Source organism: Phoca vitulina, unplaced genomic scaffold, assembly GCF_004348235.1.
Source record: "Phoca vitulina isolate PV1807 unplaced genomic scaffold, GSC_HSeal_1.0 scaffold22, whole genome shotgun sequence".
Classification (NCBI taxonomy): Eukaryota; Metazoa; Chordata; class Mammalia; order Carnivora; family Phocidae; genus Phoca; species Phoca vitulina.
The window spans coordinates 12,402,975-12,429,835 of record NW_022589725.1 but is presented as its reverse complement, the minus strand read 5'-3'; the positions used below and the strand labels follow the sequence as shown (position 1 = coordinate 12,429,835).

The 26,861-nt window shown below is 49.1% G+C and overlaps 1 protein-coding gene across 1 annotated transcript; it reads right to left on the bottom strand.

Moving 5' to 3' along the window:
* Positions 1–2,661: 2,661 nt before the first annotated feature.
* Positions 2,662–24,281, bottom strand: FKBP1A (FKBP prolyl isomerase 1A). The gene is made up of 5 exons (XM_032419625.1): positions 24,175–24,281; positions 24,028–24,075; positions 8,661–8,773; positions 5,656–5,820; positions 2,662–3,764 (listed from the first exon to the last, which is right to left on the bottom strand). The coding sequence occupies exons 1-4, from the start codon at positions 24,209–24,211 to the stop codon at positions 5,692–5,694; spliced, it is 327 nt and encodes a 108-aa protein (XP_032275516.1). The 5' UTR covers positions 24,212–24,281; the 3' UTR covers positions 2,662–3,764; positions 5,656–5,691.
* Positions 24,282–26,861: the final 2,580 nt, after the last annotated feature.

The window sequence follows — 26,861 nt, the reverse complement described above, 5'->3', positions numbered from 1 at the left end:
AGTCAAAATCTCAAAGTCTACAATCCCCCCTCTAGTATGTTTTCCTACAGAATCAAGGTATCTAGGAAAGAAAAAAATTAACACATGCAAAGACGTATTGGCTTTTTGTTCTAATAAAAGCAAAGAATTGGAAATCCCCAACAACAGGGCATCAGGAAACACTGTGAAAGCCTTTGAAACAGGTCCCCCCGACCTGTTTTATCTAGCCCACAGACTCTTTAAGCTACTTTATAATGATGTAGATTGAAGGAAACAGATCATGCAGGTGATTCTTGTCCATACATAGGCAAACCGCACCATGTAAAGTCCTAAGTGTAACTGATTATTACTCTGTAGATATTGGCCAATTCTGCCAGTTGTGTATCCTACTAAGCAAATTTTTCAGCATTCCTACTGGGCTAATTATATTATTATGTTTTCTCTGGATTCTCCTTTGAACCAATTAAAACATCTTACTTGTTCTCTCATTAATGAACAAGTTAAATAAAATCTTTAACATGTTCATTTTGTATTTGAGTCATGATTTTACTTTTTAAAAACAAAAATTATCCTTTAGCAAGGTGGTTAATTTAGTACATTCATTTGATCTTACTTACAGCCCACTTCAAAATAGTTATAAAGAACATGTAACAGGGAGCCTGGGTGGCGCAGTTGGTTAAGCGTTGGATTCTTCATTTGGGCTCAGGTTGTGATCTCAGGGTTGTGGGATCAAGCTCCGCGTCAAGCCCCGCGCTCAGTGTGGAATCTGCTAGAGATTCTCTCTCCCTCTCCCGCTTGTGCTCTCTCTAGAATAAATAAATAAATCTTAAGACAAACAAACAAAAAACTGTTACACGTTGAAACTAAGAGAGGAGCACCTGGCTGGCTCAGTAGGTACAGCATGCAACTCTTGATCTCACGGTTGTGAGTTAGAGCCCCGTGATGGATGTAAAGATTAATTAAAAACCTTTTTTAAGATTTTATTTATTTGAGTGACACAGAGAGAGCATGAGCGAGCGGGGGGAGGGGCAGGGGGAAAGGGAGAATCTTACGCACGCTCCACGCTGAGCACAGAGCCCAATGCGGGGCTCAATCCCAGGACCCTAATAAGATCATGACCTGAGCTGAAATCAAGAGTCAGACGCTTAACCAACTGAGCCACCCAGGTGCCCCTTAAAAATCTTTAAAAAAAAAAAAAGAAAAGAAACAAAGGCTCCCTATTAGTTTCCCCTTGTTGCTGTAACAAATTACCACAAAGTTAGTGGCTTAAAAACGACACACATTTATCATCTTAGTTCTGGAGATTGATTAGAAGTCCAAAATGGGTCTCACTGGGCCCCAGGGGAGAGAAGTTTCCTTGTGTTTTCCAGCTTTGAGAGGCCACCACAGTTCTTGGCTTCTAGTCTCTTCTTCCATCCTCAAAGCCAGCAAGCAAGGCATCTTCAGATGTTTTTCCTCGGACTCCTAAGGACTCTTGTGATTATACTGGACCCACCCACACAAACCACGATAATCTCCCCACCTCAGGGTTCATAGCATAATCACATCTGCAAAGTCCCTTTCACCTTGTAACTAGTCACAGTCCTAACTTTAAGTTCAGTGCGAACTAACAGCATCCCTGTGTTTCTGAGTGAAGGTCTCATCACACTGAGTGCTGAATGCAAGAGCACCTAGTACAGGATCTCATTTAAATTTAATGCAGAAGTAACAGGCAATACTAGAGTAGGAAAATAAAACGAATGTTGCCTCTGGGGGTAGAGTGGGGACTGAGAAAGGGCATAAAGGACTTTTCTGAGATGGTGGTCACAGTGTGTATCTTGACAGGGTTGTCGGGTACAAGAGTATAAACAAATACGAAATTCTAGTATGTATTTAGAGGGAACTGCAGTGATGTCTGCCATTCTGAAATGTGATATAAAAGGATGGATTCATAGAGGGATGGATAAATATGTGATAAATAGGTACAATAACATGTTTACGGTAGAATCTAGGTGGTGGGTATACAAGTGTTCACTATAAAAATCTTTCAATCGTTGTTTGACAATTTTTATACGGGAGTTTTGCAAAAAAACAAGCCATGACCCTGAAATATGGCTCCAGTGACTTAAATTAATAAAGGGATGGGCTGTGTTTCGACAGGTGCGGGAGTATTACTGATGGTCCCCATCACAAGGGAGGAGGGGAGTATTACTAGCACACACAGGGTGGGGGCCAGAGAAGCTAATGGAACCAACTAGCCTGCCCACACGACAAAGAACTTTTACACCAATGTCACCAAGGAACACTGATTTAAAACCCCAATCTTCCCTTCATAACCCTCCATCAATTTGCTGTAGCACCTCTCCAGCTGGGTGGTAGCTCATTTCCTGAGAGCCGCTTGCATCTCCCACTTCTTGGTAACTCCAGAGAACCCAGCAGAACGCTCTACCCAGAACACATATTTAAAAAAACATCTGATGATGGGGGGGCGGGGGGGCTCCTCGACAGTTCTTCCACCAGTGAAGATGCAAACCTACAACCCCCCCACCCCCCAGAGGGGCCCACAGGGAAGGATGTTCCTGCTACAGTTCTTTTGCCAAGCCGCAATCTCCAACATGACACCCCCACCGGCAGGGCCCCTACCCCACCCCCCTGTACCAAATGGCCCAGGAGGCACCTGAAAGTAATCACCATCACACGGAGCTGAGAAAAGCCAGCATAAAGCACTTTTATTGCAATAATAAAACTTGAAACTCATACGTAGTGCGGGGAGGTGGGGGTGGGGGGTAGGCAGCAAAAATCTCTCTCACCAAATCACTACACAGGACAGCAAAGGGGTGAGAGGGGGAGGAGAAAAAGCCAGGAAACTCCGGTAAGAGCAGGGGGAGCCGAACATCAAAAACCAGGAGATGCTGAAGCTGTGATGACCAGCATCATTTTCTCAAGACAACACTCAAGGGTTTGTCATGATGGCTGGGCTTTCATCGGGTGTTAAGTGTCTACAAACAGCACCTTCAATTTAAACTTTCGATTAAAATTCTTAAAATTTGGGAAGTGGAGCTTGGATAGCTATGCGATTACAAAAAGTCCTGAATATCCGTTAGAAAAACCACAGGATGGAAAAAAACCAACCAAAACGCCAGGCGGCGAAGAAGGCCTCGGAGGCCCCCGCCGGCCTGGGGACAGGTACCTGTAGTGTCCTACATCGCAGGGAGAGCGTCTGCTTTCGAAAGGCAGAGGCTTTAAGGGGAGGCTGAGGCGGGGCAGTGCAGGCAGAGGCTCTCCCCGCCCCGCTTCCGCTTCAGGCAGGGCTTTTAATTCAACCCAAGGACATCTCTCAGCTGGGAGAGTAATCCGGCCCCCGAGAGCACCTCAAACCTGCTATGGCTTTGCAGCGAAGCAGCGAGAATATTTAATATATCATAGATACAAATTTCATCCAAAAAAATAAAATAAAATAAAGATTCTTGCATCCCACCCCCCCCACACCAATTCCTATTCTAAAGTTAACCCATTACTTGTGCTGTTAATACTTGACTAATTCTTAAGTGGAAACCTAGATCCAAAAGACTGAAACTGAACCTTCACCCCAAAACAAAAACGAAATAAAATGAGTAACTTGAGGTTTATGGCATATAGTTTAGGTCAACACACATACGAGGAGAAAGGGAAAGAGCAAAGCCGGGTGACAGAACACATTCAGTCGGGGTCGATGTTTATACAAAGAGTGTAGTGGAACATCAGGAAAAGCTCCGTACGGATTTGCGCGTGCGCGTCTGGAGGCGCCACATCCCTCCATGGCACATCTGTGGGGAACAGAAAATCTGTCAGTCCCAGCAACATGGTCCTCTGTGTGTGCGGTGGGGGCAGACGCGGGCTGTCTGCCACATCAAGTCCCTTCCCCAGGAGCTGCAAGGTCTCACCTGGAACCAGCCACTTCTGCTCCAGCTGGGGAGAGCCTGCTGGGCTTGGGCTGGCTTCCCAGGTGAGCAGTCTCCTTCCTGCCTAAATTGGTAGTGTTTTTTTAAACCTAAGGTGACATCTACCTTGCTGAGGAGAGCCGGAACAGTTCCCCATTATCACTGGGTCTCCCAACTTGGCTGCACATAGGAATCACTTGGGGGCTTTAGAAACGTGCCATGCTTGGCTCCCACTCCCAGTAATTGTGGTTAACTGGTCCAAGGTGTGGCCCGGGCATCAGGAGAGTCTTCGAATAGGCTTCCTATGTGACTTTCGTGTGCGCAGCACTAAGTTGGTACATCCCTCAGGTTGAAGAGATTTAGGAAGTGTCTGTGGTCTTTATTCATTTACTCAAACCTACAACTTTCTAGGTGTGCTCTTGGGCTTTCCTTTAAGACCTGTGCAAGAGCTCTGAGATGTTCTTTGGTGGTGTGGGGGGAGGCTTAGGCCAGGGTGACTCGTAGCCCTCTCTCCCTTCATCCTACCAGATTTACAGAAAGCCTGTACCCAAATCAGCGTAATTCCAAGGCTCCCTTCAAATACTTTTATGTCCGGAGGGTTCAGCTCTCAAAGAACAGGAAAGAGGGTTTGGACTAAGTGTAGACCTTCGGGCAGACAGAGGCTCTGTAAAATGTTAAGAGTTCCCTCTGGGTGAGAAGGACAAGTAGAGAAGCCAGGGTCGCCAAACCTGACCCAGGTATGTAGGGCTCAAACCACACAGAGAGAAAATAGCTAAGAATTTAAAAAGCCCTTGTACTTAAAGAAGTCCACAGCAGGACAAGGTTAGACCATAAGAGACAGGCTGGCAGCCACTTGTGACAGCTTTTGAACAAAAGCATTCTCACCTAGCTCCTGGCTGTGGTCCTCTGGTTCCAGGGCCAGGAGGGGGGCAAACCTAGAGCTCTGGGGCCAAGTGGAAAGAAGATGGTAGCATTCGTGTGTTTTATGATTCTGATACCCACATGAAAAGTTATGAGCCATTAAGACACAGTTTGGTTTCCTAGAGACGAGGGTAAATGGAAGGAAAACAAGTCCAGGAAGGAGAAGCAGGAGAGTCCTAGTCTGCCACTGCCTGGAAGTGACCCTGAGTAAGGTCCTTCTCTCTGGACCTCAGTTCCCTCACCTGTTACACAGGAAGGCTGATCAACTCCTCGGATCCCTTCTTAGGACTGAGAGCCCCGCTGTGCTTCACAAGCAGCCCCCGGCCTCACCTTTCCAGCCACAGAAAGTAAGCGGGCCTGTGTGCTCCAGTATCCCGGGCTTGGCCCCGAGGCAGCCAGCCCAGGGGGACAGTGCCTCTCTCACACCCCCTCCCGGGCAGTGGCCTCGCTCTACACGGCGAGGGGGCTGCACGCACTAGGACACGGTAAGCAGTCTTCAACAGTCTTCCTTCTAAAGAACTAAAATGCTGGCATTGTAATTTGGCCACATTTCTGGTTCCCAACTCAGTTTTAGTTTCTAAGTTAAATATAAAAGCATCCTTCATTTAAACAGCTACTATCAGCTGCCCCATCCCAATGAGTTTGTTGGAGAGCATATGCCATCCCTTTCCACAGGGTGACAAACTTTTGCATTCAAGGTGTATACTAATAACTAAAACTGAAATGCTACCCAATAGAGCAAGAATGTAGGGGGAGAAGAAACCCTGGCATTTTTGGTTCTGCTACCCACCAAGCACTGGGTGTAACATGGGAGGTACAAAGGCAGGAAAAGACCCTTCAGCACTCACTTCCTTACCCAAGAATGGGGAGCTCAGGGCGGAGGCCATTCCTGTCATTCCAGTTTCAGAAGCTCCACGTCAAAGACGAGAGTGGCATTGGGCGGGATGATGCCCGGGTGCCCGGTGGCACCATAGGCGTAGTCTGGGGAGATGGTTAGTTTGGCTCTCTGACCCACACTCATCTGTGAGAAGAACAAAAAGACAGACTCAAGCGGACGCACTCCCCAACGGTCTCTGTTAGCAGCAGGGCTGTTTACTGGGGTGTCCCTTAGCCAGCATCACGGGACTTGGACACACTAGGGACCATGTGGGGGCCCGGGGTCCGGGCACCTCCTGGTGCAGAACCTGGAGGATGGCCATCAGGCTGCACGATCCCTGCATCTGGCTCTGAGGGGCCCAATACAGATGACATGCACCTTTCTGCGCAGGCCTCGCTGACCTGACTCTGGGCAGCCAGCACTGTGCCAGGGCTGCCACTTGGGCCTTCACGTGGTGAGTGGCATCTATGCTCTTAAAAAAGGAGTACTTTGACCAAAACTCTGCTTTAAAAGAAAACACGTACACAGAAAGTAGTATTTGGGGTAGTCTGCTTTTCTGTACTTTCTGTATTTTATACTTAAACTCATATAGAAAAACTTTAACAAAGACATTTTACAAAGTAGCATGTATAGTAGGCAAAAGAGGGAAGTATTTGTATATTTGCACCTTACCTCTATGAACAGAAAACATCTTTGGAAGGACACAAATAATACCAGCATTTTTCCATGGGGAGAACAGAGTACAGTGGCCAGGGTGGAGGGAAATTTTTCACTTTTTAAAAATACGTTTGTACTTTTTCATTTCCTAATCAAATATATAAATAAGTTTCACTATATATTTTCGGAACGGTGAGCAGGCTCTCCGCTGTCTGTCCATCCGTTCGGCACTCTGTGCTCAGCCTCCCGGCAGGGGCTCCCAGCTCTCTGACCCGGCCCCAGACACAGCGCCTAAGATGAAGCCGCAGGCTGCGCTCAGACTCGAATGTGACTCAGAACCCGTGCTCCTCACGTCTCCTTTGGGAAACCGGGACATGCTGGACCAGGGTGGTAAGGGCAGTTAAAAGCATATGGCTTAATCTAATGAAATTCAAAACAGTCATGTCCTTTTACCCAGCAATTCCACTTCCAGAATCTTCTGCTAACAACCCAAATGCCCATTTGAAGGGGGGCGGTTTCACAGACCCATCCGCACCAGGGGTCAGCCACTAGAAAGAACACAGTGGCCTTAAGAGCACGGAAAGATGGTGAAGACACAGAGGGGAAAAAAGCAAGCTGCCCAAACAGTACCTGTGGCAGGCCCGCGTACTTGTAAACACGTTAAGAGCAAAACAACAATATCAAAAGAAAGGGAAAAGGGGCATAAGACAACCCCCCCCCCACCCTTCTTCCTGTGCTTTTAACTCAAAGAAATATCCTGTGGAGTTTCAAAGATGCTCTGTGCAGGTCTCAGACCACCCAGACTTCTCACAAGTGACGGGCCTGTGACTGACCCCCAAGCACAGTGGGTCCGGGAGGAGACTGGGCATCTCCCCAACACCCAGTCAGGCCTCGCCAAGCCTGGAATGTCAAACAGGCTGATAACACTATCTCCGTGGCAGCCATGGCTCTTGGAACACAACACAGTTATTGTTCCAGTGCCGGAAGAGCCACAGAAGATGGCTGTGGTGTGGACAATGGCTGGCACGATCGTGGGGGATGGGCTACAGACCCAGAGCCAGCCAGACACGGGCAGCAGGGACAGAGGTTTCCAAAGGGAAGTGAACCACAAGGATCCTCTCCTTCATTCTTGCACTGCCAACCCTGTACTCTGCAGGAAGAGAAATCTAGACCCTTGGGAGTGGGATGGCTTAAAGTTTCTGCAAGTTGAGCAGTCACTTGGAGATAACTCGGTGATGGTTTCTAGAGGAAGTAGAGCAATGTGTATTCTGGAAAGAGAAAGACATCTTTCTCTCCACTTTGGTTACATCTCAATTCTCTTCCGTGAGAGGGAAACAGACGAATTACCCATCACGCAGAGCTGACTCTAAAGCTCCCTGAGTCTCAGGACGCTGGAACCTGGTTAGTGCCGGGAAAAAACCTGCTGAGCTTGATGGAAGGCTAGCACCCAACTGAAATTTGGCACCCCTGAGTCCCCTGTTGTCCACTGGGAATTCTGTCGTGTCGGCAGAACAAAAGCTGTTTACACAAATGGGGAGGGAGGGCTGAGGAAACAGACTCAAGACAAACAAAATGACTCCATGAGTATGACCTCTCAGAAGGGGTCTGACACAACATGGCCAATAATAAGACAAACGCAAATTAAAACCACACCAAGATAACGTTTTTCACTCATTGTATTGTCCTGAATCCAAAAGTTGAACGACACACTGCTGGCGGGGCTGGGAGGAGACAGGCACCCTCCCAGCCCACTGGTGGCGGCTCAGTGTAATCCCTACGGATGGCAACTTGGCACTAGGTCAAAATACAGTGCACACAGCCAGTGAACCACTCACCCCTCCTTCTGAGAATCTGCCTATGGCAACACTGACACAATGTAAAATTAAGTCCACACGAGATTAATCACTGCAGCATTGTTTATAATAGCACAATACTGGAAATGACCATCAACAGGGTATTGTACTGATGAAATAAATAAAATACACCCACCTAAGGGAATGTGGGAAGAGAGCTTCCTCCTCTTTTATGTCCGGATATATACAGTGTGAAAGATTAAATGAAAAAGCAAAGTGCAGAACACTGTGTGTGTCTACAGCAAAAAAAAGAGAAAAAGTACGTTTTCGTACAATGCTTAAGGAAACTCTACCAAAAAAAATACCATGAGTTGCTGGGGGTGAGGGGACTGGCAAGACGGGGTGGGATGGAAGTGAAATAAATTTTCCACTCACACCTTTTTTTTTAATTTTTGAACCATATCAATGTCCTACCCAGAAGCATCATTTAAAAGGTAGACACTAGGAAACAAAACAAAACAAACGAGAGCATACCTGGGCAACCCCTTCTTCCCAGCCTCGGATCACCTCCTGCTTGCCTAGCATAAACTTAAAGGGCTTGTTTCTGTCCCGGGAGGAATCAAATTTCTTTCCATCTTCAAGCATCCCTGTGAAAAAGGGCAGTGGTAACATGAGCAACAAGGAGTGATGACATGAGGCGAGTCAGAAACCGGCAGCAGAGTGCCCATCCCGGACGCCGGCGCTGAAGGGCCTGGTGGGGCTGCCGGGGGCCTGAGGAGGAAGTGTGGCGTCCAGGGAGGATTTCCTGCATCCTCAGTGGGCCTCTACGGAGTTGGGATAGTCCCCTCCCCAGGGGCTGTGAATGTTCTTCCCAACTCCAAGCAGTAAGCTGACCACCAGAGGCAGGCAGCTGTCTGCCCTGGCCTGTGAATGGGAAAGTGTCCACGCTCCCGACATGAATTTCCATCATACGTGAACCTACTCAATCCTCCCCCAGCACTGCCCCCATTTCACAGAGGAAGGAAGTGAGGCAGAGGGAAGTGTGAAGCAACCTGCCAAAGCAGTCAATCCCAAAGCCATGTTCATTCAACTACTCCAGTGTCCCAGAAGCCAGACAAACCACAGTGGCAGCCTCTACCAAAAGGGGGACTTCCAGAGACGGAGAGGCCACGAGAGGAACAGATACCTGCCACTCCTCGTTCAAAAAGGACCATCGCAGTGGTTTCTCTGGAAGCCAGAGTCAGCCAATGAGATAGCCATCACTGAGGTCCTGAATTGTCAAACCACCATCCCAGACTGGAGGGGGTAAGCGAGCTGTTGACCTACAACTAATGCAAGGCAGATTTCATTGGAGGCCGAGGGTGGGTGCCCATGATCGTTCTAAGTATCACTCAGAAGACCCAGCAAAACACAGAATGCTGTTGTGTTCGGATGTTTTCAGAGAAGGAGGGAAATCCTAACATAAACCCCAATGTAAAAAACAATGTCAACCCTTGTAAGTGGGATGGGGAAGCAGAGATCAATTGAGAGCTTTATCAGAGCCACCAGACTAGCTGAACTTTGACAAAATAGGAAATGGGCAATGGCGGGGACAGGAACTGCTGTCCTAACAGAGCAGGAAGGCAGATAGATGTCTTGAGCAGAGTGGGTGCTGCTGCCGCCTGAAGTCTGGAGCTGGGGGCTGAGGACTGAGAGGTAGATAGGAGGGTGGGGATCCACCCCTGCCAAGTCAGTGCAGGGCCAGGAACTGGGGCCCCAGAACTAGCAAGCTGGGGTGTCCACGGAGCCCATCTCTTCCCCAGAATACAATCATGGCTGATAGAAGAAATGACAAATGGCCGGACTTGAGTAGTTTCCTATAAATGAGCAGCTGGTAGAAAAATAGATGTCCGCCCTCCAGAACTCTCACGGTAGTCCGTCCCTTCTGAGCTCTACTGCACACACTGAACCCGACCTACTCGAACCCTGCATTAAGGGTGAGAGTAGGCAATGAGCAGTATGGAGTCTCAGAATCCTTTGACCAGGCAGAAAGCCCTTCCATCCACCCACCCGAGCCTGCTTAAAACAAAAATAAGGAAACCAACTCCAAGGCTTAGTCAACCTACCCATGGTCAGAGTCAGTGGGTAGTGGGGCCTGGCTCCAGAAAAGGCAAAAACAAAAAATAAAAAAGCACCAAATAAAACACAAAACAAAACCCCCACATAAAAAGAGAGCGAGAGACAGAGAAGCAACACAGACAATAGCTAAAATGTGGTTTTTAAAACACGGGACACAGCAATAAAGGAGAGTAATCCCTGAGGGGAAACTAACAAGGCAAACCCGTGGACTGCCCAGCTAATACCCTTGGGCGTTTCCAGGGAGAGGAACTTGGATGGAGCTCAAGGCAGCTCCGAGTCCAAAGGACACAAACCAGGAAGGAGAGAGGTATAGAGTGAAATCCCTAGAGATTTGCAGAGGGTCCCTCTTGAGTCTTCAGCAGGATTCTAATCAGTGTGTGTGTTTGAGGAAACTACTTAAGGTCAGGAAAAGAACTACCCCAAATTGGAAAGAACAGTGCCCAGCGCTTACACAGAGGTGGCATCAATGACTGCTCCCCGAGGCAGACTGGAGAAAATCCTGGTTTATGAGGCACTGGGTACGATACCCAGAAGTCTCATCTCAGTAGTGGGGAATAATCAGCCCCAAACTGAACACTGCTCCAGACCCCCGTAACAAATCATTAAAGCAAGACACAAAAGGATCAAACTGTTTCCAAGTAACTTAAGTGTTTCCCAGTACAAAGCTCAAGAAGATTTATAGGAATAAAAATATCCAACACCCCAAAAAGGTAAAATTCACAATGTCAAGCATCCACAATTACCAAGCCTGCAAACAGGAGGGAAAACACGACCCACAATGAGGAGATTGATCAATCAACTGAAACCACCCGAAACTGACAGAGATGTAAGGACAGTAAGAGTCAAACCAAACTTCCAGACATGAAAACTACATTGGGCTGGACCTGGATACCCACAGGCAAAAAGAAAAACCTTGGACCTATACTTCACATCATAACGAAATATCAACCCAAAATGGATAATAGACCTAAGCGTAAACCTAAACCTATAAAACTTCTAGAAGAAAACACAGGGAAATAATCTCTGTGACTGTGGGTTAGGCAAAGATTTTTTTTTTTTTTTAAAGATTTTATTTATTTATTTGACAGAGAGAGACACAGCGAGAGAGGGAACACAAGCAGGGGGAGTGGGAGAGGGAGAAGCAGGCTTCCCACCGAGCAGGGAGCCCGATGCGGGGCTCGATCCCAGGACTCTGGGATCATGACCTGAGCTGAAGGCAGACGCTTAACGACTGAGCCACCCAGGCGCCCCTAGGCAAAGATTTCTTAAGATATGAGGCCAAAAAGCACAATCCATAAAAGGATAAACTGAACTTCATCAAAACTAAAAACTTCTGCCCTTTTTTTTTAAGAGAATGAAAACTCAAACCACAGACTAGGAGAAAATCTTTGCAAAGCACATGTCTGATAAAGAACTTTGTATCCAGAATATATAAAGAGCTCACAAAACTCAACGATAAGAAAACAAATAGCTCAATTAAAAAAGGGCGAAAGATTTGAACAGACACTTCACTGAAAAAAAAAAATACAAGTGGCAAGTAAGCACGTGAAAAGATGCTCAACATGATTAGTCATTATAAAAACACGTATTAAAACCACGAGGAGATACAACTACTACTTATTAGAATGGCTACAACTAAAAAGACTGATCATATCATACACTGGGGTAAGGATGTGGAGGAACTGGAATTCTTACACACTGCTGAAGGGAATATAGAAAGGAACGGCCACTCTGGAAAACAGCTGGCCATCTAAGTTAAACATATACCTCCCATATGATCTGACCATTCCATTTATCCTGGATAAATACCCAGGAGAAACGACAGCCATACAAAAACACATATAAAGATGTTCATAGCAGACTCACTTGGAATAGCCAAAAACTGGAACAACCCAAACATCTGCCAACTGGTGAATGGATAAACAAGTACATCCATACAATAGGTAACTATTCAGCAATAAAAAAGAATGAACTACTGATAACACAGAACATAATAATCTCAATTATGCTGAGCAAAAGAAGCCAGACACTGGTCTATACACTGTACAATTCCATATATACAAAATTTTAGAAAATGTAAACTCTGCTGACAGAAAAGCAGGCCAGGGGGTTGCTGGGGATAGAAAGAGGAGGTTTCAAAGCATAACAAAGAAACATATCAAAACTTATGAAATTGTACCCATTAAACATGAGCGGTCTACTGGATGTCAATTATGCCTCTACAAAACTGGGTTTTTTTTAAAGGGAAAAAAGTGAGATTCACTAAAATCTTACATGTGTTCCCCTCCTACAGCCAACTTGGCAGCCAGTGGCGAGGTACTTCCTCCATAAAGGGAGGGAGCAAGTAAAGCAGGCGGCCCGTCAAGTCTCAGCCGCTGCTCCCATTTTAACTCTGGACATCTGTGTGCCGGGACCTGGAGCCCCTGAACAGCAAAACCACCTGCCAAGCTAGTGCCATAATTTCCTAGAATTTCCCAACAAAGCACGCTCTGATGAGAGAAGGCAACTGAGGTTACAGTTCAGACATGACAGCTGACACTCTGAGCTCCAGAGGCCACTCTTAGCAAAACCCATCCCCGGCACGGCCCTCTATTTGCAGCACTGACGGATTTCATTTCTGGCTGCACACAAACCTATGCCTCACGCCCCACAGACTGCCTGGGACAGCTCCGTATTCTCCATTTCGAGAATGACTTTTTTGTCTCTCCTGACTGAACACAGCTTGGGGTCACAAACGGGGCCTCAGAGTCCTACGTCCCTGCGGGGGTCAGCTCAGCCCCTGGCACCCGCCATGCTGGCAGCACTCGTGCCCACTTTAAGACTGGCTCTGCCTGCACAATTTTTAAGAACCAGCAGGACAAGCACAAGGCCTCCATATTTAGACCTCTTCCCTGTGTGGTAGGAAGAATTTGAGGGGTAATCCCAGAATGACAGTTTTTACTTTTAGCACCTTTAAATGACTAATCAGTGAGGGGAAAAAATGGGAAAACCTGGGGATCTCCAGCTAAAAGCACAAGGACCGTGAAAGGAGCAAAAGCTATGGTTGCATGAGGGACCGTGAAGCAGCCTCTGGCTGCTTGTCACCTTCATCTGAGCTGCCTCACAAACGATTCAGCTGTTCTTATGGGGAAGAATCAGACTCCAATCCTTGGAGAGGGAGCAGGAGGGCTTAAAAAAAAAAAAAAAAAAAGATGTGGAGAAGAATCTCAAGTTCACCTCCCCCACAGCAGCCTGCTGGTTCCTGCTGCTCACCTGTTTCAGGGTGTGCTCGCTCAGAAGGAACCAGCAAAGGCTGACCTGGCCAGCAGCTGCTGAGCAAAGTGCCCTTGGACTATGCTCTTGGTACTTGGCCCAAGTCACAGAAGCAGTGGTGAAGACCCAGGGCCAGGATCTGGAGAGTCAAGAGGACCACGGGGTTATTATTTCACTAATAACGCAACAGCGCGTCATGGAAGGCAGAGCCCCCTGGCCCTCGCCAGGGTGGGGAGGGGGACCACCGAAGGACCTGAAGGGACGGCTTCACACCCGTGGCACTTAAGGCTCATGGCTCACCATGTGGTTCTCAGGGGCTGCTGGCCTCTTTGCAGGGGGTTTCATAGGCAGCATTTTACAGGGTTCAAACTAGAGAGTCTTAAAATTAAAGACGAAAAGCCCAAACCTAAATCCAACAATGATAACAACAAAACAGAACATCCCACACTCCAAACTTGCCAAACAAAATAAAGCTCTTGCCATTTACAGATGGAAGAGGAAGAAAGGACTTCTGCTTTCAACTCAACAGGTATTTTTTTTTTTTTTAAGATTTTATTTATTTATTCATGAGAGACAGAGAGAGAGAGAGAGGCAGAGGGAGAAGCAGGCTCCCCAAAGTGCAGGAAGCCTGATTCAGGACTCGATTCCAAGACCCTGCGATCATGACCTGAGCCGAAGGCCATCGCTTAACCATCTGAGCCACCCAGGCGCCCTCAACAGATATTTTCTTAAGTACAAAAGTACAGTGGTTGAATGGAGGAGGGAAAACCAAAGTGAAAGTCACCAATTTTTCTGCAGATATGCATTTGAAGCCCCTTGGAACATTCCCAAATGGATGTACTGACCCAGGTGCAGACGGGCATACTGACCCAGGCTGGGCAGTTTCCCTTCCTCCTCATTACATACAGAAGCTCCCTCAACCGCCTTTCACCTAACTGCCTCGCCAAAGACTCCTACAAACCACAGCTTGCACAGCCCCAGCACAGCCAAGGAGCCTTCAGCCACCAGTCTCTAGTCACCCCTCATTCTTCTTCCCCACGTGTGTTTTATGCTTATTACCAATGGCCGGTCAGCTATGTTTACTCTCAGGCTCATTTATGTCAGTTACACTTACTGAGTATAGAAAACAAACAGTATGCAAAGAAAAAAGAGTGGTCCTAGCTGACCCATTGGAAAGACTCAACAAAGGCAACTCACAAAAAATACTGCTAGTGAATAAGTGAGTGTGAATGAGACTAACGTATGATTGAAGAAAGAAATCTTAAAAACCTAGAAAGCTTTTTGGGGCGCCTGGGTGGCTCAGTCGGTTGAGCGTCTGACTTGATTTCGGCTCTTAGAGTCCTGGGATTGAGCCCCACGTCAGGCTCCGTGCTCAGCAGGGAGTCTACCTGAGGATTTTCTCTCCCTCTCCCTCTTCCTCCGATCTCACTCTAAAGTAAATAAATAAATCTTAAAAAAAACAAAATCTAGGAAGGTTTGGCACTGATATGACCTCACAATAGTCCTCACTGTTCTGACTTTAAAAGAATCCAAAATTCAGATTTTTGTAAGAACTTTGATGGGAAACTCTACCAGAAGAGCCATCCTAAAAGAAAGATGTGGACCTTTAGCAAATGATTTATGTCTGGATTTGAAATAAAATGAAATAAAATGTTTAGAGAAGCCATGTCACTTTAATGATCAGATATCCACTTGTCCCCGTCATGATGAGTGAAAAGAGATTCTCCACCCTGCGGTAGCTAAGAGGTATGAATCCAAAGCTTATATCTTTGCTCCATTTCCAGGCCTCTGTGGTTGCATTCCCTGGGCAACCTTCCCGAATTGGGAGTTCTGAGAACTCCATGCACGTGGTATGATCAAAGGTCAAGTGCCTACCCAAAGAGGCAGCCAGCTTCTTCCTCCCCATCACACAAACCCAGTGCAAGAACGTATCCCATCTCTTATCTGGAAATGCTCCTAACCTTTTGCTAAATCTTTTTCGATTCTATGACCAAAAGTGTATTTTCAAAGGAGGTCCCATGATGGGAAGAACACATAGGATCTCAGAACACGAACCAGAATGCATGACCTTGTGGGCATGCCTTTCCATTGCCCACTTTATCACAATACAAATAAAAGGACTGCCACATTATATGTCATGGGGCTGGGGCGGGGCAGCGGGGAGACGCACAGAAGGAAAACAATACTTAACAGTGGCTATTTGGTAATGGTAGAAATATGTGTGATCTTTAGCTTTTCTTTTTTTCTGTTTTCCAGAAAACACAGAGGCGGGAAGCCGTAGGGTATAATGGGCAAAGGCATGAGTTCTGGGGCTTGGCTCCAGATGATTATAGTAATCCCCTCCCCGGTGTCCCTGCTTCTGCCCTCTTTCTCCTACAGTTTAAACTTGGCACAGCAGCTAGAAGGACATTCTCCTAAAATACAAGTCAGACCCTATTACTCCTCTGCTCCAGACCCTTGCATGGCTCCACATCTTACTCAGAATAGAATCCAAAGTCCTAAAAATGGCCTAGAAGCCCTGCAAGGGCTGCCACCCCATGCTGGCATCCCGCTGACTTCATCTCTGATGACTCTCACGCTTTTCCACTCCAAGCACATGGGTTCCTTCTGTTCTCTCTAGACACCAGGGATACTCCCACCCCAGGGCCTTTGTCCCTGTTGCTCCCTCTGCCTAAAATGCTCTTACCGGACAGTCACATGGATTATTCCCTTACCTCCTTCAGGTCTTGTCTCAAATGTTAACTTTCTCATCGAAGTCTTCCCAGGTCTAGCTAAAATCTCAACCTTCTCTTGTCCCCTCCTTTGTGCTTACTGGCTAATGTACAATATATTTTTGCTTATTAATCATATTTGTTATGTCTTTCCTACTACAGCGTAAGACCTATGAGGACAGGGACTGTGTTATGTCTTCTTCATTTCTGTATTCTTGGTGCTTAGAACAGTGCCTTGCACAAAACATCTGTTTTGTCAGTAAGTACTTGTAGAAAAGTACTTTCCCCTTCCAGGCCTTTGCACTCACTTGGCCAGCTCTTTTCTCCTACCAGCCTGAGCCATACACGTCCAAGACCAGGGGCACTTCTACCCCAGGTGTGGGCTGCTAAGTCATCTCTCTTGTAAAAGTAGGCACAGGGGAAGGCACTCCCTCAAGATAAGCACCTCAAGGGCAAGGCCGAGGCTTTCCCCAGCTCCTAACACATTTGATGAATGACTGAGGGAAGGGCTTGCTGTGCTGACCTGTGTGTCGCAGGTGTGAGAGGAAGTAGTCACAATTTTATTAATCCACAGGAATGGGGCAAAGTCCAAAACATAATTTTCTCATTCTTATTCTAACTTAAAGGAAACAGAAATATTATACCAAACATAACAGGAATGTGGGCTTTGTTCACCTCTGCTAGAGTCCTAAATGACCGGAGTGACTCCATGCCAGGCACTGATGGGGAGAGACCCTGGAGACCACCACCAGTGTGGGTCTGGTCTCCTGAGGCCTGCAGTCCACTGGGGAAAGAGGGGAGGCAACTGTACACAGCCTGACTGTGAGCAAGGCCATGAAGGAGATGGACGGGCACTTTGCTGGAGAATCAGAGGCGCATGCTGTATGCATGTGTGAAGAACCACTTTAGCCAAGGGTCAGTCAGGGGAGACTCAATGAGGGGTGCCCCGTAAACTGTGATTGAGAAGAGCCTGCCTGTGGCGGGGAGTGGTGGCAGTGTGGTGGCACCTAAGCGCAGGGCCAGAGAGCTCCCTGGACGGGACAGGCTTGGTGGGTCAGGAAGTGAAGGCAGGCCAGGGTTGTCTGAGCTCCTGGGAGGGGAGGAGTAAAGGCAGGGAGAGCAGAGATGGCAGCACCCAGGAGCGGATTATTTGTCCCTACACCCCACTCCCTTTCCTCCTCCTCCTCCCCCTCCTCCTCAGTGTCTTTGCACTGCTAGAATTTATCCAGCTGAAGTTAAAGGGAGCTGGGGGAAGGAAGGAATACAAGGACTCAGTTGAGTTCTTCAGCAGGTAAAAGAACAGGAGAAGAAAAAGAGAAAAATGAACATCACCATGAGCACCAAAGGGAGAACTGCACAGTACACACCTAAGTTACCCAAAATACTCCTGGCCTTTTCCATGAGAAATAGCAGGTGACAAGACTATTTTTAGAGAAAATCCCAAGGCAGACAAGTGATCCCTAGTTTACAGATACAATGAACCCATCAGCACTTCATAAAATCAGTTTAAGTAGGCTCCACACCCAACATGGGACTTGAACTCACGACCCCAAGATCAAGTCACATGCTCTACTGCCACAAAATCAGTTTTTAACCACCAAAAATGTTCAAGTTAAAAAGCCTATGGAAGAATGGGTAAATTTCATGGTACATAAATTATATCCAATAGAGCTGTTAATGAAAAAAAAAAAAAGTTTATGAGACCCACTGAAAGGAACGAGAGCTCTCTGGAGAGATGACTGAGGCCAGGACCAGAGAAGGGGAACCAAGGAAGTGATTAAGGAATAAGCGGAGCATATCAAAAAGGTACCGGGGAGGCAGCCCAAGGGGCTCCGACTGGCCAAACCTGGGACAATGTGAGTATCAAAAAGAATACTGAGTATCAATGATTTTAAGCCCTGAGGAAATTTATGAGTCCACAGTATACTGACAACAGAAAAACAAGTCAATGGGGGTGGGGGGAGTCATCTGTCACCACTGGGGAAGATGACAAAACAAATGCCTCACTTTAAAATTTGGTAATTAAAGGAGAAGAATTAAGCTTTACCCTATTTTATGGAACGGCAGCTGATAACGTAGAAGGTATAAAGGAATTTTAAAACTGCCACTCCATAAATGCCAATGAAATGGCTGTCTTCCAGCAGGAATGATCAGCGGTGCAATGCCAAGGCAGAGGGTGGGTGAGGACCAGGCACAGGCAAGCTGCCCGAGAGCCCCAGAGATTGTCTGCCAACTGCAAAGGGGAAAATGTACCTTTACAGCAGAGATCAAATTCGGCAGCACAAGCAGGGGGGTGCCCCACGGTGTGCTGAGCATGGAGTACAGGGTGTCACGTGTGAAGTGATGGAAGACGGCCCCAGGCGGGGGCGGGAGTCGGACAACACCGGAGCAAACCGGGGACCGGCGCAGGGCATTCAGAAGGGAATAAGCCTGCTCTCTCTGAAAACCCAGGGTCATTAGGAAAAAAACCAGTGTGAGGACTCATCTAGGTTGAGACTAGACACAATATCCAACTGCAGTGAGTAAACCTTCAAAGAATTCTGGTTTCAAAAAACTAACACTTTAATGACATCTGGGGTGGTTTCAAGATGAATTTGGCTTTAGGTACATTTAAATCATTTTAAGTTTTCTTAGATGTGACCGGTAGGAGGATAAGGAGAATATTCTCATTCTTAGAGCACTCTCGAGTATTCAGAGGTGAAGTGCCGTGCTGTGTGCAGCTCAAGTGACTATGAACAACCCATAGATTACACATACATGTGTGTCTATTCTCTAAGGAGACAGAAAACGGCAAACATGACGAAATGTCAACCATCACAGAATCTAGGTCGTGGGCACAGGGGTATTTATTTTGATTTTTCTCTATGTCTGAAAACTTCACAAATAAGAGTTACACATACACACAAGTATGCTACAGGGCCTTCAGCTCACTTAAGACAAGCGAGCCTTCTGCTCTTACCTGTGCAAGGAGAGAACAGGACACCTGCGTGACTGTGTATGCTGGTAATCACAATCCCAGAGGAAAGAAAATAATGCTTCCAGAGCAAGGTCTATTTCCAAAATGTTAAAACGCCATTACGTTCAGGAAATGTGAGGAGAAAACGAACGGACGCCCTCGGACGGCAGCTATGCCGGTGGAGGGCACAGCGTAATGCACAGACTTGCTGGACCGCTGGGCTGTACACCCGAAACCAACGAAATGTTGTGTATCAGCTATACTTCAACCAAAAAAAAAAAAAAAAAAAAAAGGACTGGCACCTCGACTTACACAGCCAGGCTGGTATAGCCCAACCCTGCCTCTCTTGTGTCCACCAAGAAACAAGGAAAGGGAAACAGAAGCTAACAACCTCCCTCGGTACGTACAATTAGCAGATCGGCTGCACTTTCTTAGCCAGTATGTTCTATTCGGTAGGTAATGTGTAGGCCTGTTTGAACATGAACCCTCACTCAGACCTGTCTCTCTGATCAGTGCCTACTTCCCTATGTGTAAAGGAATGGAGGCCGGGGTCTGGGCCACTCTGAGGGCTGACACCTCTCTCTCACTCTAGGCATGCCAGGTGGTGCTGGCTGGCTGAAGGAGCGGCGGGGATACATTACCCAGTGCCTGGGACACAGGCAGTCCCGTGAACGTACTCGCCCCCAGCAGGCTATTACTCCCATTTACAGAGGGCACACGGAAGCTGACACAAGTGGGACAATTTGCCCACGCGCTCATAATATGTTACATGGCAGAGGCAAGGTCCGAAACCCAGCAAGGACCTCACATCCCCTTTGGGGCTCACCGTCCACCTGGCACCACCTCTTCCCTCCTGCTCAGGCTGGCGCACGGCGCTCAGGATACAACCAGAACCCTGTTTCTGACCCTGCCCTCAAGAGTTCAATGCTCACACAGTAGCCAGAAGGGAGTGGGCCTGTTAAAATCCAAGTCAGCTCATGACCCTCTGATGGCAGCCACCTCACTCAGAGAGAAAGCCAACAAGGCCCCACCATCACCTCCTCCTCCCACCACCCAGTCCAGCCACACCGGTCTCCTTGCTGTTCCCCAAACACAGCAAGCATGCCCCAGCCTCAGGCCCTCTGCCTGGAAGACTCTAGCCCTGGGCAGCACTCTGCCAGCTCCCCAACCTCCTTTGGGTAAATACTAAAATGTCATTTTGTCCGAGGCCTTTGCCAACCACCCTCACCAAAAGCAGCACCCCCTCCCCAAGCCCGCACTCTGCCTTCATCTCTCCACAGTGCTTCTCGCCACCTGACATTCACACCGGCCTCATCACCCCAGGGAAGGCCCACCAGATCAAGTCTTTGCCTATGTAGCTCACTGGCCATGTCCCCAGTGCCTGGCTTGCTGCCGCTGCTCGATAAGCACCGGCTGCAGGAAGGAAAAGGGTCCTGTCGCAGCCCCCCTTAACAGTACAGCCCACCTGACTGAAGACACCATGCGGTGGGGGTGGTACCGGACCCGCCTGCGGAGCCTCTGGGGGTGAGCCTTCCTCCCAACATCAGAGCAACCAAGAAACACCAGCAGGCGGGTGGGTGGACGAAAGCAGAGAGAAGGGGGGAGGCAGAGGTGAAAGAAAAGCAACGGGCTGGAGGCAGGGCTGCAGGAGAGTGGCCACCTCAGCTGCCCTCCAAGTGGACCTTCTGAGGAGGTGGGGCTGAGGGACCCCTGGTTCTTCTCATTTAGAAAGCCAGGTTACTGACAACTTAAACCCAATCCCAAGGGTGAGATGTCAACTAGTTTTTAAGAGGATAAAAAAAGAATTCCTTCAATCCACTTGAGGTTGCTCTGACCATGGCAGGCATGTGGCTCACTGACACGAGCAAAAGGGACATAAGCCTAGCTGTGTGTCAGGACAAGCTCAACAATAAAGATGACGAAGCTATCGGAGGCAAGGAGGGCGCTGTGAGAATCCACTTGATCCTCAAGGCACATACTTGGCAGGTTATCCTTCCACCTCCTTCCTCCCACCTCAATGCCTGTCATGCCACTAGGAGGTGCTTGGCTGGTGACAGCAGAGTTTTCATTTTCCCTTCTGGCACCACAAAGAGGTGACGCAGGCTTTTCTTTGAAGCCATGTGCGTGCTGTGCTCTGCTAGAGGCCACAGAAGGCACCAGAGGGAGCCTTGAGAATGGCCTCAAGGCTAGGACTGGCAGCCACCAGCAGCACTTAGAATGTCCATGTGGTGAAAAGTCAGTCTGTGCTCTGCCTATCTCCGGCGGCCGAGAGGGGAGTCCGGCCACCTTCCTTCCACTGCTGTTTCTCTGGACCTGCCCCCAGAATCAGCAGCAGCGGACAGCACGCCAGAGCAGGCTGGACCAAGTGTTTGCCTGACCCGAACCTGGGTCAGAGTCTCCCTCCTAGGAACTGTAATCACTGGAGTCACACAGCCAAGCAATGTGAGAAACTGGGCACGGGGGTGGAAGGGCACGCAGGGGACTTCCAGCATCCCCCACTTGGGAAAGGCGGAGAAAAAGAAATCTGACAAGGGAATACTGACGCAGCCAGGCAGAGAAAAACAGGGATGGAAACCAGGAGTATTATGCAAATTTCTTCTCCCTTCTTGAGGCCCTGTGGGCTTCCTGCCTTTGAAGACCCTCAAGTCCTTATGGTACTCCCCCACCCCCATCATGTTCCCTCAAGATGAATTCTGTTCCCATAGGCTTGAAAGCCTTTGCTGCTACAGATGAAATCTCAGAGCGCCTACCCATTCCTCTCACGCCCCCACAGGTCTCAAACAGGTTCTTCCTGGGAAGCTGGTGGCAAAGACCCGCAGGAACAAAGCTGCCTGCCCAAGAGCAGCCTATTCTGTGAGCAAGAGGCAGAGCTGGCTTCCCACTAAGGCGCCTTTGTAGAGCTTATCAAAAATGAAATGAAAAAGAAAGCTTTTGTCCCAATGCATGCCAGGGCCCTGCTGCTGTGCTGGGAGCGTGTGGGTGGGTGCCACCCTCAAGGAAAACACAGACTTGGAGAAGAGGCACTGGGAGCCCTGATGGTGTTCTGGGTCCCACGACCATCTGTTCTCTTAGGAAAGGCTCCAGACATGCTGTGTGGGGGCGTTTCACCAAAAGGCACAGTGAAACATGGTTCTGCCTACATGCTGTAGATCCAATCCTGCCATTAGCACCATAAGATGGGTAAGCCATGGCTGAGGGGCAGAGACTTGGGAGTGAGACAGATATAGCCAATCATCCTAATATGGCTACTTATCAAATGGGGGTGGGAGAAGTCACTTCATCACCTGAGTCCCAGTGTCTGCCCCAGTTGGCTGTGGGAACCGAGTGAACTGCCCACTCACCCCAGCACTGTAAAACGCAATGCTTACTCTTTACATCCCACGGATCAAAAGCAACCAAACTGACAAGCTTTCCTCCATTAGAGCTCCTAGGCTCAGGTGCTGACCATGGCCTACAAAGACAGCCATTTAAAATGTCAAAAGCACTTTCCAGTTTCATTTCACAGGCATGAGAAAGTTCCCTATGAAGATGGGTTTCAATACTTCCTCCTTGGGTGGCCTTTTAAAAGGTTCTAGTTCTTAACTCCCTCCACCCCCTGCCCCCATTTCTGCCCCTGGAGAAGGGCCAGAGAAACAAAACAGCCAAGTAAGTAAAAGGGCATGGGAAGGGAGATGTTAGGTGCCTTTCTCTTCCTTCCCTACAGAGAGTCATCTCCCTTAACAGAGGGCTCCCCCCATAATCTGGGAGAGAAGGGTAGAGCTCATCCCTGAGCAGCTTAGTCCTAACTGCCTACAGCCTACTACCCAGGAGGAGGAGGAGAAAGAGGAAAAGGGAGGGAAGGAGAAGAAACAGAGGAAGGGGGAGGAGAAACAGAGGAAAGGGTGGGAAGGGGGAGAAAGGGGAAGGAGGAGGGGGAGGGAAGGTTATTCATATCAACAACTGTGACTACACCAATCACCTCCCCCCCCACTCCAGCCCACAGCCATGGAGTCTCCGCCTGCTCAGCCTCCACCCCCCTCCCCAATACAACCCAGGAGGACCTTGTAAGGGCATGGAGTAAAAGATGGTCTCAAGGCATCCACTCTGAAGTCTGAATTCTGGCAGAGTCTAATTCTGGCTGAAGGTCTACAATCTCCGTCGGCTTACATTACTGTTTGTTACTCTAACTGGGCCTCAGTTTCCTTCTCTTTAAAATGGGGGGGAGAGAGTTTCTACTCCTAGGAGGGTTGGGAGTGGGGGGCTAAATTACACGTTCAGTCAGCCTGGGCCGTCGCTGCCACTGAGGCTTGGATTTCTAAGTGGCTCAAAAGTAAAAAGAGGAAAAGGACTGTGCGGATTAAGCTCCTCCAAGGCCAGGCTGAACCAAAGCAGCGCCTTAGGAACCCGGGCGCTTCTCCAGCCCTGGCGGAGGGATGAATCCCGACTTCGGAAGAGGCAGCTCCGAAGACTGGAAATTACCTCGCCCTTATCTCCATCCAAAGAAGGGCCGGAAGGGGAGGCAGGGTGTCACCCGGGACACAGATATGGTACAAATCCTTTCTGATGGTCCCTGGCCAGGGCGCTGCCCGTTCCGGAGCATATGACCTTGCGCCAGCAACTTCATCTCCCTCCCCAAACCTCAGTTTCCTCATCCGTGCAGCGGGCACAGAATTGCTCTGGAAGCGCGAAAGCGCCGGCCCAGACCGTCCCGGGTTCGGCAGGCCAGAGGTCGCCCCCTCGGGGGCGCTGCCACCGCCTAGGCCTCCGCCTTGGGCCACGCGGGCCCCGCCGCCACCACGCCCCGGGCCTTTGCCCCCAAGCCGCCTTGGCCAGCCGCCCGGAGCCGAGACCCCCACCCCCCCACCCCGCGAGCCCGCCAACTCACCCGTGTAGTGCACCACGCATGTCTGGCCGCGCTTCGGGAAGGTGCGCCCTGAGGAGGGAGACAGACAGACAGACAGACAGACGGGAGCGGTGAGCGGATGCGCGCGGCAGCGGGGGCACTCCGGGCCCGCCGAGCGCGCCTACTCACCGTCTCCGGGGGAGATGGTTTCCACCTGCACTCCCATGGCGGCGGCGGCGGCGGCGGCGGGGGACGCTGGGCGCGCGGGCGGGCGGGCGGCGCGGCGGGTGGCGTGGACCGACAGCGGACCTGGCGGCGATCCCCCGGCTCTGCCTCGGCCCTCGGCGGCTCGCCTGCGCAGGCGCGCGCCCCCGCACGCCCCGCCCTGCGTGCGCGCCCCACACGGCGCGCACGTCCCCGCAGCCCGGGCAGCGGGCTGGGGGACCGGAAGCTCGGCGGCCCCGAGGCCTCCGGATGCAGCCGTCTGGGGGGCCGTCCTGCTTCCCCCACCCTTCCTTTCCCGTGGTCCCGGCCGGGCGGGCGTCTCTTTCCCCAAGTTTCCGCATCTGGGAAATGGGAGTAATGACTGGGGGCCGGCCGCTTACCGGCTGGGTGACTGTGAGCAGGTTCACACTTTGAAGTACGCACTTGCTTAAGAAGGATGGTCGTGGGAGGTCAGCGCATATGTGCGTTCATGTTAGCGTTCACCAAATGGTTCAAGATTCTGAGCTCTGCTTTTCTTCGTTGGAAGAGGAGTCGGTATTTACACTGCCCTGCATGAAACCTGTCATGTCGTGTCGGGATTTCACTCATTCATTCGTTCATTCGTTCGTCCGTTCATTCATTCGTTGCTTACAGACTAAGGTTCTTACTGAGCCCCTCCCATATGCGGTGCACTGTGCTAGGCGCTGGGGAAACAACAGCGAAGGAGACGGATTCAGTCCCTGACCTCGCAGAACTTAGAGTCTGGTGAGGGAGAGACCATCAAATTGCCACAGAGATAAATGTAAAGTTTCAGATTTGTTAGTACCGTGAGTGATACATGTTGTTATGCTCTGAGGCGCGTGTAACAGAGACGCCTAACTTAGTCTGGGGTGTGTGGATCGCTTCCCTGAGGTAGCCAGGTTTAGCCAAGGTCTGAAGGAGTTGACCCGCTGTGTGTATGCTGGTATAGAAGGAACACACAGAGGTACTGTGGCCCCAGGGAACACTGTGACACAGCGCAGGACCGGAGGGAGGCGGATGTGGATAATCCTTCTCTGGGTCTTCCTGTATGTGCTCTTGAGATATTTTAAACATGACCTCAAAGTTCTTGGACACTCTTCCCATCATCTATGTCCCCTTCCCTAGAACCTCAGGAAGAGGGATGCCTGGGTGGCTCCGTTGGTTAAGCGCCTGCCTTTGGCTCTGGTCATGATGCCACCATCGTGGGATTGAGTCCTGCGTCAGAGCCCGCTTCTCCCTCCGCCTTCCACTTCCCCTACTTGTGTGCTCTCTTTGATAAATAAGGTCTTTAAAAAAAGAAGAAGAAGAAGGAGAAGAAGAAGAAGAATCATCATCTCAGGAAGCTTGTGACAGCTCTGGTATTTTTATATTATTTCGGATGCGGGCTGTAACAGAAACCAAAGTAACAGTGGCTGAAAGGAGACTGAAGTTGTTGTCTCTCTCTTAAAACAGTCCAGAGGCAGATAGGGCAGGCAGTTCGTCTTCACAGGCTGATCCTTCTACTTGTGCCTCTCCATCCCTAGGATCCTACTCTCCTGTGCATGACCCAAGTTGGCTCTCCAGAATGTTTGCATTCCCAACCAGCGGAAAGGGGGAAAGAGGGGATGTGAGGGCATATCTCCATCCCTGTAAGTGCATGACCTAGAAGTTGCATGCATCTCTTCCCCTCACATCTCATTCGCTACTACATAGTTGTGTGGCCAAATTGAGCCACACAGGAAGCTGGGATATATAGTCTTCATTCTGGATGTCCCTGTGCCCAACTAAAAATAGGGGTTCTGTGCCTACAGAAGAAGGGGAAATGGATATTAAGAGACAAAATTAGGGGCGCCTGGGTGGCTCAGTTGGTTAAGCACCGACTCTTGATCTCAGCTCAGGTCTTGATCTCAGGGTCCTGAGTTAAAGCCCCGTGTTGGGCTCCACCTACTTAAAAAAAAAGACAAAATTAAAAAGGGGAGCTCCCCAGTGGGCAGGACTGCCACCCCACCCCATCCTGCCTCCTCCACCACCACCTGAGGAAAGTCAGACTGCAGAGTTCCTGGCCCAGCCCATCCTGTGGCTTCCCTCATTTTCATTCTGTGATCTGGTGGTTCTCTTATGGCTCTGGACTGGGCATCAGTTCAGAATATAGACAGGTGTTTGAAAACGTCCATCCCGATCCACAGATATAAGATTTTGTTTACCTTTCCGTTGGGGGATTTGCCAAGAACCTCAGGTTTGCACCCCCTCTTCTTCACTGCTTTGGGGAATGGAAGCATGTGACTACATTTCGGCTATCAGTAGTGAGATGTAGGGCGGGCCTGAGATGAATTGGCCCCCAGGACGGATGTGCGCTCTATAACATGAGAGACACTTATTAGATATTTGTAAGACTTTTTAAGTAACTGGGAGAGTTCCTTTCCAACCTGGCTTTTTTTTTCTTTTTCATTGAAGTATAGTTGACATACAATGTTACTTGAGTTTCAGGTGTACAACATAGTGATTCGACCACATTATGCTGTGCTCACCCCAGGTGTAGCCGCCCACTGGTCACCATACGACACTGTTACAGTACTGTTGTTTATATTCCCTATGCTGTAGCTGTCATCCCCATGACCTGTTCATTCCATAACTGGAAGCCTGTACCTCCCACTCCTCTTCACCCATTTTCC